Below are 12,384 nucleotides of genomic sequence, written 5' to 3'. Positions count from 1 at the left end.
CACCTTGTAGGTCTAGATTACAGTCAGGCCCTGCCCTTGCTTTGGGAACCATTTGGTCCCTGTTGGTCTGGGCCAGTTCCCCCATCTTTCCCTGGCTCTACATTCTGCTACTACAGAATGTGGGTTTGCCTGGGATTTCCTGGGAGCAGGAGTTGGCAGCATCTCTGGTGGTTGTGTCCTGGCAGTGACCTTGAGCTCTTCTTAGGGTGCACTTGATTCCAGTGTGTCCCAGAGCTGCTGACGCTTGCCTAGGCCACTTCACAAACAGAAATCTGTCAGGCTTTCTGGGCTGTGCACTTTGTAGTTAATATTCCATGAGAGAAACCTTCAGATTAGTAAATATTCCATTTCTCATCTGACTTTCAATCTGTTCATCCACTGTTTACATGTTTGCAGGGACTGGAGGTCTCCTAGTAAGTGGGTTATGAATCCGTTATTTATTCACTTTGGTGTTGAAATCATCCCTGTGCAGCCCGTAGGAGCCTCTCTAGTCTGTTTTCCCCAGCCTTGGACACAATTCTATTATTACTCCTTGAGGACTTGTTTGCCTTCTAAGACAGACCAACCTTTTCTGTAGCTGCCTTGCCTGAGTCCTAGAATCACCCACTCTCCAGAGCTCTGCTCGCTCTGGATGGATGAAGATGCTCGGAGCCAGGATTTAGGCAGAGAGCGGCTGAAATTGTTGGGAGGCCTTCACCAGTGCCTTCTCTTGGGCGGAGCCCTAGAGTCCATCTGTTCACACACACACACACACACACACACACACACACACACACACACACACACACACGGCTCTCTGCATTTGCATTACCTCTATTTCTGGTTCAAAGCCCACTGTTCAAAACAGAGTCTTCAGTTTCCCCACAGCATTCCAGGGATGGTCTGCCTCTCCTTTTCCAGAGTTGTAGCTGCCTGCTCAGGGAGTGAGAAGTCTGGACTCTGTCATCCTTAGCATGTTTCCCTGACCAGCCTTCCTGTTACAGGGCTCCTCTCCCCAGCACCTCCTCTTGGTTTTGGAGGCTGTCTGGCATTTTCTCAGGATCTTCCTTCAGTAATGTGACAGCAGAGGGCGTCACCTGCTGAGCCAGAGTGCCTGAGTCAGAGAGAGAGACTCATGGCTGTCTACATTTTTAATAGCAGCTTAATTAAGATAGAATGTATATGCCCTGAATACCTAACGAGCCCAGGCTCATTAAGAGTCACTCTCCCTTTACCCCCTTTTATCTACCAGCAGTGACTAATCCATTCATTGACACTGGAGATGCCAAATGCTTATTTATTTATTTTTATCTCCCTTCCTTCCCTTCCTCCCTCCCTTCTTCCCTCCTTCCTTCCTTCCTCTCCCCTCCCCCTCCCCTCCCCTCCCTCTCCCCTCCCTTCCCTCTCCCCTCCCCTCCCTCTCCCCTCCCCTCCCCTCCCCTCCCCCTCCCCTCCCTTCCCTCCTTTTTTCTTCCTTCCTTCTTGACAGTGCCTCACTATGTAACTCCAGCTGGCCTGGAACTCACAATAGAGATGCGGGGGGGGGGGGGGGGCTTGAGCTCCCAGATATCTGCCTGCCTCTGACTCCCAGGTGCTGGACTTAAAGGGAATGTGCCACCATACGTGGCAGTGCTGAGCATGTCATGCAAATGGAATCCCACCATGTGTGTGCTTCCCTGTTAGGCCACTTGCACTTAGCATGTTCAGTGCTCACCTAGGCTGCGCCAGGGCAGCCCTGGGGTCCTTCCCATGGCTGTCTTCCAAGCCCTGTGTGTGGATGGGCCAAACTTTCCAGCCTTTGGGGTCTTTAGGTCATTTCTGCTCTCTGACATTTGTGGATGTTGCTGCTGTGAACATTGACTCCCTAGGGTTTTGTGTGGACAAGAGTCTCTCACTCTCTTGGGGACCTGCTGAGTGTAGGGTGCTGTCACATGGGGATATTTCTGACTTAAGAAGAATATTTACCCTTGTAAACACTGGGTAGACACTTTATACCAAATGGAAAATTAAAATATAATCTCTAGTCAGGTGGTGGTGGTGCACATTTTTAATCCCAGTACCTGGGAGGCAGAGGCAGTGGATCTCACTGAGTTCAAGGCCAGCCTTGATCTGAGTTCCTACAGAGTGAGTTCCAGGGCAGCCAGGGATATCCAGAGAAACCCTGTCTTGAAAAAAACCAACAAACCAACAATCCCTGCTATGCCCTTACAGCCATGGTCTGATGTCAGTTGACCGTGGTGACAGTCTCCACAAGCTAAACAGCAGGAGGAGAAATACAGAAACCCTGACATACACGTCACCTTTAGAAGTTGCTGGGAACTGGAGACTTTTTAAACAGTGGATCTTGGCCCTCTCCCCCTAACACCAGGCACACTTCCTCAGGGCCAGGAGTCTCTGGATCCATGGTCAGCCACAGGGGCCAGAGTCACTGGGAGTGAGCTCAAGCATGATGCCTGGGCTGAGCAAACTGACTGGTTCGTGGGTGACATCCTTCTTCCTCAGTAGGTAGCCCAACAAGAAATGCATAAATAGCCCAACAAGAAATGCATAAAACCAGGAGAGATTTCATTGTAATCTTCCCTAGAATTTAGAACAGAGTTTTCCAGAAGCCATCTATACATCTGTTAGCTCTCATGTTCCTTGGAGAGCCACATCCGGATGCTTTAATGTTGGGGCATCTTAGACTTCGCTGTGGCCTGCTCTGCTTCTTTGTTTCCAAGAAGAGTCTCTGAGAACTGACATGGACCTCTCTCTCCCTTCTTTCTCCCCCGCCCCCCACCTCTCTCTGTGTGTGTGTTTCTCCCCCGCCTCCCACCTCTGTGTGTGTGTGTGTGTGTGTGTGTGTGTGTGTGTGTGTGTGTGTGTGTTTGCCTCTGCATACAGTTATGGAGGCCAGAGGTCAACTTTGAATGTCTTTTTCCATTGCTTTCCACCTTATTTGTAGAGACAGGGTCTCTCACTGAACCTGGAGCTCACTGATTGGCTAGATTGGTTGGCCACCAAGCCCCACTGTTTGCCTGTCTCTCTGCCCCCTCAGCATGGGGTTACAGGTACATGCTTCCATGCCTATCCTTTCCATAGGTGCATGGGATCTGATCTCAGGTCTTCTTGTGTGTGTGTGTGTAGCCAGCATTTTACCCTGTGAGCCATCTCCCCAGCCCAGTCATAGACCACTTAAAAAATACAAAAGTCTTGTGAGTAAATGGATTTCAGAGAACTAAGTTGTGTGTTGGCCCTGTGGTGTTCTAAGTTGTAGATCAAGGTTATGGGGATGCTCAGCGTGGTGGGTACAGATCGTGAACCCCTCTTCTGCAGGTCCAGCCCCAAGACTTGCTTCCTGCAGTCCACATGTTTGTCCACATGTATACCTGCTGATTGGGTGTAATCTGACAAGTGTCTAATCATCTCTTATATCCTATGTGTGTACATATATGTATGTATGTGTATGTGTGCATATGTGTGTGCATGTGGAAGCCAAAAGAGAATGTCAAATGTTGTTTCTCAGGCACTGTCCACCTTGGTTTTAAGACAGGCTTGCTCATTGGCATGGAACTTACCACATGGGTAGGCCAGGCTGGTTGGCCAGTGAGCCCCAGGGATCCTCCCGTCTCTGCCTCCCCAGTGCAGGGATTATAAGCACATGTCACCACACTCAGCTTTTAAAATGTGGCTTCTGAGGACTGAATCCAGGTCCTTGAAAGACTGACTGAGCCATCCTCCCAGGTCCCCATTCTCTTTTGTCTTGTCACTGAGAACATCCAGTTTAACCTGTTCTTGCCCATCTTTTGTCATCTTAGCAAAGCTCCTAAGTACCTGCTGCTACCATACCTGCTGAAATACACACTCTTGGAAGTAGATGTCACAGGTGCCCTTTACAGGAAAAGCGTCTCCAGAGGCATACCATAAGCCAGCATCCCTCTGGCCTCATTTCCTAGTTAGACATGTTTTAAATGGGAAAGAGAAATTTATCCTTTGGGGGACACTGAGATAACCATGTTAGGCTTTGAGGCTGCTATTTCAAGGCTGAGTAAATATCAACTCAGTTGTGCAGCTTGGGAATCATTAGGTGTGAAGGATAGTACATTATGCGAACCTGTATGAGACTTATTATATTTATACTGATCATATACTTGTGTTTATTTAAATTCTAGATCCATGATCCTTCTTCAATAATTACCTTCATTTGAAGAATTCAACTTTGTATTAGAAATAATTCTGAATCTTCAGAAAATTTCCCTTAAGAATGATACTAAAAATGTTTAAGGCACAGCAATCCTTATGTCCTTCTGCTTTGAGTTGTCTATGGTACAGCTTCCCTTCATTTTCTTCTCCTAGGATCTCAGCTTTGTGTGTGTGTGTGTGTGTGTGTGTGTGTGTGTGTGTGTGTGTATGTGCGCTGTGTCTGTACATGCATAAGCAAGCAATATAATCAACATGTACATCATGGCTATTTTTAAAAGATTTACTTTTATTTTATGTGTATGTGTGTTTGCCTGTATATGTGTATATGTACCATGTGTGTGCAGTGCTTGTGGAGGCCAGAAAAGGCACCAGAGTCCTTGGAACTGGTGTTACAGATGGTTGTGAGCTATCATGTGGGTGCTGGGAACCGATCCTGGGTTCTCTGAAAGAGCAGCCAATGCTGTGTAACCTCCGAGCTGTCTCCTCAGCCCAGTGCATGTGTTTTTATTAGTGAAAACAGTACAAAACCACCGTCTTCATCTTGCTATTTCCCACGTGCTTGTAGCATACTTTAGTCATCCTCACTCCCAACATGCTTTCACCCCATCTCTTCTCTCCAACATTCCTCCTTTTATTTTCCTATGTCTTATTTTCACACCCAATCTTAGCCCAAAGGCTGAGAAATGATGCTTTTTATTTTTAAATTTAGACTGTGTATAAGAGAAAGCGTGTTTGTGATATCTGCCTGAGTCTAGCTTATGTCACTGAACAGGATGATCTCCAGTTCTATCCAGTTCCCTGGAAATGACATGATTTCATTCTGCAGGGCTGAATAAAACCCCATTGCAGATTCACAGCTGCCCCCTTCATCTGCTAATGGACACGTAGGCTGGTTCCAGAGCTTGGCTGTTGTGACTGGTGTCATGATAAACATGGATGTCTAGATATCTCTGTGGTGTGCAGACTTAGGGTCCTTTATTATGTGCCCGGGAGTGGAACAGCTGGATCACACAGAAGTCTTGTTTTTAGTTTTTGTAAGGACCCTGCATAATAATTTACATAATGGGTGTGCTAATTTCTATTCCCACGCAGTATACAGGTTCCTTTCTCTCAAAGGTCAGCCTTTGCTATTGTGTTTGTTTGCTTTTTAAACCATTGGAGTGGGATAGAAACATATTGGAGTTTTAAAAGATTAACCATGTCACTTAAATTTTTAATTTTAGTGGTGTATGTATCTGTGTCTCTTTGTGTATATGTGTGTCCATGTCAGTGTGCAGGTACATGCCCATGTATGCACACACAGAGGCCAGAGCAAAATACCAGTGTCTTCCTCCATAGTTTTCCATGGCCATGCAACAGGATCTCACTAATCAGGAAACTCACTATTTCAGCTTAGAATCATCGGCCAGACAGCTCTTGCGATCAGCTTGCCCTGACCCCCCAGTGCTGGCTTTACAGGCATGTGTATCCATGCCTGGTTTTTTAAATTATTTTAATTTTTCTATTTTTTTTAACATGGTGCCGAGAATTCAAACACAGGTCCCCATGTTTGTAGAACAAGCACTCTTACCCACTGCATCCCCCAAGACCCACATTATGGGATTGCATTTGCATTCCCCTGATGACTAGGGAGGTTGGGCATCTTTTCAAGTGTTTATTAGCCACTTGTACTCTTGAGAATAGTTTGTTCAACTCACCCACCGGCTTATTGATTATTTGTTATTCAACCGTTCATGTTCTTTATATATTCTGGACACTAATTTCCTGTCAGACGACTGGCTGGCAAAGCTTTTCTCCCATCCCATGCCTGTTGCTTCGCTCTGGCGATTGTTTCTCTTGCTGAAGAGCTTTGAACTGTGTGCAGTGAGTTCCTGAGCTATTGGTGTCCTTTTCAGAAAGTCTTTGCCGATGCCTAGATCTTTAAGCATTTCTCCTGCATTTCCCTTCAGTGGTTTCAGTGTTTAAAGTCTTACATAAATGTCCTTGATGCATTATTATTATTATTTATTGCACAGAGTGATTGTGGGATCTAGTTTTGGTCTCTGAGTGTCCAGTGTTTCAGCCCCCCCGAGTTGGAGAGGCCCCGACTTTTCTCCAGCGTGAGCTCTTGGCCTTTCTGAGAACCAGGGGGCTGGAGTGTGTAGATTTCCTTCTGGGTCCTGCAGCCTGTCCTGTTGGTCAGCATGTGTGTTTGTGTCAGCGTTCTGTGTTTGTTACCATGGCTCTGTCGTGTAATTTGGGATCTGTGTGTTTCCGTATAAATCTTAGGGTTGTTTGTTCTTCCTGTGAAAAACGTCATTGGACTTTTGCTGGGGATTGTGTTGACTCTGTAGTTTGCTTCCGGCAACATGGCCGTTTTCAGGAGGTAATTCTTCTGATCCATGTGCCAGGGAGATCACAGATCTTCTACCATGATCTTCGACACCCTGACGTACATTTTGTTTTCTGGAGAAAGTCTTCAAACACCGAAGAAGCTGATTGTCTCAGTTCTCTCTAACTTCAGGGCTTATATTTCCTAAAAAACAAGGACCCACCTCTCTCGTGATCACAGTGCAGAGCCAATCTCAATGGATTTAATCATTTTATTTCATCTGTAATTCATATGGACTCACCTGACCCAATAGTGTCCTTTATAGAACTTTTGGGCCAGTGAGATGGCCTGGTGGGTAAAGATGCTTGCCAACAAGGCTAACAACCAGAGTGCAGTCCCTGGAAGCTGTACGGTAGAAGAGGAGGACTATTTCCTCAAGCAGTCCTCTGACCTCCACATCTACACTGGGGCACACACACCCCTCGCCCAACAGACAAATAATTATAATAGAAACCCATTAGAAAAATAACTCTTAACAGTGACAGTTTCTACCTTGACACTAGATGGAGGTCTCTGCTCCCCCCTCCCCCAGCTTCTAGTATATATCACAAATAGGAATGATTCTTTTTGGATTATATGTAGATGTAGGCTGAGCTCAGGTCAGATGTTTGCTAATGTTATCAAGACATGTTCACTTTTCCTTGAGCACAGACTGCCTCATTCTTTGCTTTCTGAGGATGTGTATCAGTTCAGGCTCCTGGAAAGGACTCACGAATGTTTAATAGCATGTCCGGTCCCTCTGCAGCTTCGACGTTGCAACATTACCTGACAAGGAAGCCTGCTGTGTGGACTGTTGCTGGAACCTCAATTCTCTAACACGTTGTCACGCTTTCTGTCTGACCGTAGCTCCCACTCACCAGCTCGGGTAACGTGCCGTACCTCGAATTCCTGTCCAGGTTTGGTGGAATTGATCTAAATATAAATGTTATAAGGAGGTAAGTGGGTGTTTTTTTTGTCACTCATATTAACATTTGATATGATTGAATGATTGGAGTCACAACACAGGCCATTAGAGTCAGTTCTAGTCACACATCGGTATCTGTGTCTGGATCTCTTTCTTTCCTCTCTGAGACTGAGACTTGCTGTATATCCCAGGCTGGTCTTGGACTCACGATCCTCTTTCTCCAGCCTCCTGAGTGCTGTAATTGCAGGTGTGCAGTACCATGCTTGGCTCACAGCTGTATCTCCATGGAAAATGCAGGAGTAGAGCTTGTCCACATAACATTTAATGGATTAATCCTCAGTCAAAATTTTATTTAGAAAGAACAAGGCTGTCATAGAACATAAACATAGGAGGTTAAAATTAGGTTTAAACTATCCTGTGTATAATGTATTTTAAATCTGGAAACAGCAGGTTTTAATTTTGAAGTGAAATACTAAGATTACAGAATTGAAATTAGTTGTTTTTGTACATTTTTGTGCCATTCATTGGAAAGTGATTGTGTTTTGTTGGACAGGGGAAAACAGGATGTTAAAGGTTTTGTAAAGGTACCTCTATGCTCATGGTTTTAGCTTAAATGTAGGGCTCACTGGCTCATTGTTGCCTGTGGGGGCTGGCACATAACCCTCAATGGCTCTGTTGGCAGAGATGCTTTGGGTTCCAGTATGTGGCTTAGGAAATACTGTTTTAGTAAGAAAATTACTCACTGCTTATCTGACTCTGTGAGAATAAGCTTCATTTTCTATGGAGCTATGTAAACAATTATAATAATTTAATTTGGGGGCTGGAGAGATGGATGAATTAGCAGTTTAAAAGCCCTTGCTGCTTTTCCAGGGGATCTGAATTCAGTTCCAACACTCATGTCAGGCAGCTCACAACTGACTATAACTCTGATTCTGGGGATCCAATGCCCTCTTCTGGCCTCCATGGGCACTGCACTCGTGCACATACTCACATACAGATACACACTTTTATACATAAAATAAATCTGATCCTGCACAGTTAGCACCTTTAAAAAGTGTTGCCCTTACAGACTCACAGTTGACTCCCTGTCCCCCTCCCCTTCTACCCCTACAGCTCAGGCACAGGCATCACTGCAGCAGGAGGAAGAGGTGATGGGGGCATGGATGATAGAGAGCCATGGGTGATGCAGAACTATGGTGATGGGGAGCCATGGGTGATGCAGAACTGTGGGTGATGGGGAGCCATGGGTGATGGGGCCCTTCAGACTTCTGCACAGCATCTTGAATATGCTGAACACCACTGAACTATGTACTTAAAATGGTTCAGTGTTTTTTTTTCTTTTTGTGGTGGCAAGAGGTTGAGTCCAGAGATCTCACGCATGCTAGGTAAGTGCTTTTTCCTTGGAGCTGTACTCTCAACCCACAAGAACAAATTTTATTACTTTTCCCCTTTAAATTACAATTTAAGAATCACTAGAAAAATAATTCTAGCTGCAGTGACAGATATCAGCCCCTCTCTGTGGCTCGAGTGGGTCCCCAGAAATTCACATTTACCTTAACCCCTTGGTTGGCATTGCTGGGAGTGGGCCTATTTGAAAGCGTTTGGATTTGGGGTAAGGGCCAGTGGAAAAGGTGATACTGTTTTCACGATAGTGGGTTCTTGCTCTCATGGGACTAGATGATTTACCTTCAGGAGTGGCTTCTGTGAAGCCAGATGATGCTCTTAGGATCTCTCTTCCACACACGCCTCCTCTTCCACTCTCTGCCACCAACGGAAGGAGTGTGAGACCCCAAGCTTGCATCTTCCAGTTTGTTAGCCAGCTCCTTAACCATGAACCCCAACAGTTCTTTTCGCCATCAGTTGCCCAGGCTTGGGTACCCGGTCACAGCAGAAACATACCCATCGACAGTCTGCGCATGGGAGGCCTCAGGCTCTGTGTGGTGTTGAGTAAGTCATAGACTGAGCTGCTTTCCACAGCCACTCAGAAGAAAGACCGGTTGTTTACAGACTCTGCATCCATGCCCCAGCCCATTTATGGGCTAATACTGTTAGGTGTACCATATCCTGTTTTGAATATTCTTTGTTTGAAAAAACCTAAGAAGCTGGAAAAACCAAAAGTAAGAGATCTTTATGTGTGTGCCCTGCTATGAAACCTTAGTCTGATAATTTGAGATGAGAAGGATCCTAAGTTATTTTCTGAACCATAAAAGGCTACATATTTCAACCAAATTTGAAAGATTTCTGACTTATTATGAAGCTGAATTCTCTTGATGGTTGTAGACCATGCATTCTAATTAAGTCTCCTTCTGTGGCTTTAGCAGGTTATGTACCATGAACAGCATTTCTATGGAAGACAATTAAAATGCTGGATAAAAAGTCAAATACATATACACACACACATACACACGCACATACACACACACACACACACATACACACACACAAGTATTTTAATGTGTTAGTGGGCTATCAAGAGTAGAACTCCTCCAAGAGGCCAAAACAAAATGGAAATTGGCGTCCAGAGGAGGATACTTTCTCTACAGTCAGCTTTGGCTCTATGGGCTTTGGCCAAGTTGTAGTGAATCCCTGTCCACATCACAGTGAATTCCTGTGCTCAGTTTTGTTGTTCATTTGAAGTAGAGAAGACGAGGAAGCAAAGCCAAGGGGGCTGCCACAGGGGAAGAACCAAACAGAAGAGCACTCCCAATAGCGTGCTGGTGCATGACGGGACTCATGATGCAGAAAAGTATAGGCATGGATTGAGCAGGCTGGTGAAGCGGTGGAGTAAACACAGCTGGAAAGAACTCTAGTGAACTAGAAGGCAGCTCCGAAGGATGCAGCCCAGAAAGACACAGAGGTGCCAAACCGAGAGGATGCCCCAAGGGACAAAGGCAGGAGGAAGAGGAGGAGGGCACTGGAAATTACACTTCCAAGAAGATCTGTCCTGCTTTGTTTCATGTACCTATAACAGAAGACACAGTTTGGGCGATTTCCAAGAGTGGCAATCATTTGGGAGAGTTCCAAAGGCCAGGAAGTCCAAGATGAAGGCCCCAGCTCCACAGCCTTCTCCATGCATCTTCCTGGAGGAAGGCGAGGGTGCAAGGACCAGCTACCTACTCACCAATGATGTCGTCTTCAAGGCCCTACTTGTACACAACACCAGAATTTGGAGGGGAACATTCAAACCACAGGCATGGAAGAGAAAGAACACTGAAATATAAAGATAGCAGCTAAGAATCTCAAGCCAGAGAAGGATAAAGAAATGCCTAACTGGTTATATCATAGAGAAATGGCAGAATGTCAGTGTCAGAGAGAGGGCCAGCAAGATGGCTCGGCAGGGAAAGGTGCTTGCTCCCAAGCCTGATGATCTAAATTCAGTCCCTGGGACCCACATGGATGGAAAAGATTCCTACAGGTTGTCCTCTGACCTCCACATGTATACTGTGCAAAACAAATAAGTAAATAAATTAGTAAACGTTTAAAAACCAGAGAAATATAAAAGCAGTGAGAAAAGGACTCACCAATCCCACGTTCTACACTGTTTGTAAGGATGAGAGCCTGGGGGACACAGTACTGCACACGCCCCTTCTTGCCATGGTGTGCTCAGCCACTGATGCCAGAGCACCATGCTCGTAACTGTGGCTGTCTGACTGTGCTGGATAGTTTTATGTCACCTTGACACAAGCTAAAGTCATCAGAGAGGAGGGAGCCTCAATTGAGAAAATGCCTCCATAAGATGAGGCTACAGGCAAGCCTGTAGGGCATTTTCTTAATTAGTGATTGATGGTGGTTGGTTCCATCTCTGGGCTGTTGATCCTGGGTTCTATAAGGAAGCAGGCTGATCAAGCCAAGGGAAGCAAGTCAGTAAGCAGCACCCCTCTATGGCCTCTGCATCAGCTCCTGCCTCCAGGTTCCTGCCCTGATTGAGTTCCTGTCCTGACTTTCCTTCGATGATGAACAATAATGTGGAAGTGTAAGCCAACTAAACTCTTTCCTCTCCATAGCATTGGTCACAGTGTTTCATCACAATAATAATAACCCTAACTAGGACACCAGCTTGCAGATTTTTAACCTTATGATGAGGCACTGTCATGAGGCTCATGAATGGGGGCTTTGATTGACAGCTGATGGACTTTGCAGAAGTGACTGGGTAATTAGGACTCTGCCTTCATGGATGAATTAGCCCAGTGTTGGATTTAATTCTGGAGTAGACTGTCAATCCGGGGTTGAACTGGTTTAAGGAACAAATTCATGGCGGGGGACAGTGTTTCCTGGGAGCCGTCACTACACTGGCCCTTTCCTGAAACTGCTCTATGTTACAAGCTGCCGAGGGCTGAGTAACTCATTGCCTGGTAGCCGGAACCTCCTGTTGGCCGAGTCAGACCACATGAAAGTCGTGGACATGTCTCCTCTGAGCCTTGGTCTTTTCTGAGCTAGAGGCATGCAGTGCAGCTGTCTTGTGATGCTGGGGTGTGGGGAGTCACTGCTCCTGGTCAGCTAGGACTGAGCCTCTCAGGCTCTGCAGCATGTTGCGATGCCCACTGCGGTGTGGGAAGGGCTTGGGAAGGCTGTGTTGTGTGGAGTTTTGATACTTTCCACCCCAGGATTTGAACACCCATGCTTGGAAACAGCAGAACCACACCTCTGCCTGCTGTGTTCAGCCCAGTGTGGTTCAGCCAGGCCCTGTATGACTTGTTCATACCAACTTGCATCAACTAAGGGGCAGCCTGTGAGAGTTGTTTAACTTCCAGTCACTGGGCTGTAACAGAATAACAGCTCAAGTCCCTGCTGTGGTGCAGGTCAGACTTACTGTGGCCACAGCACTTCCCTCCTGGAAAGACGGTTGTGGAGGACACCTTTATTCCAGGTCCCACTCAGTGCCATCGGCCATGCTGAGGAAAGACTATTCAGTAATGGCCTACATCTCCCTCTCTCTTGCCCTGGCCAC

At 46.1% G+C, this 12,384-nt stretch overlaps 1 protein-coding gene across 1 annotated transcript in view; it reads left to right on the top strand.

Annotated features, from left to right (window-relative positions):
* Positions 1-12,384, top strand: part of Efcab6 (EF-hand calcium binding domain 6) — a 203,149-nt gene that overhangs the window by 38,565 nt on the left and 152,200 nt on the right. The window contains exon 5 of the mRNA XM_036207668.1: positions 7,379-7,467. Within this exon, the coding sequence (XP_036063561.1) occupies positions 7,379-7,467 (89 nt within the window). The remainder of the gene's footprint in view (positions 1-7,378; positions 7,468-12,384) is intronic.

Source organism: Onychomys torridus, chromosome 16, assembly GCF_903995425.1.
Source record: "Onychomys torridus chromosome 16, mOncTor1.1, whole genome shotgun sequence".
NCBI lineage: Eukaryota > Metazoa > Chordata > Mammalia > Rodentia > Cricetidae > Onychomys > Onychomys torridus.
This window is presented reverse-complemented; position numbering and strand designations above follow the sequence as displayed.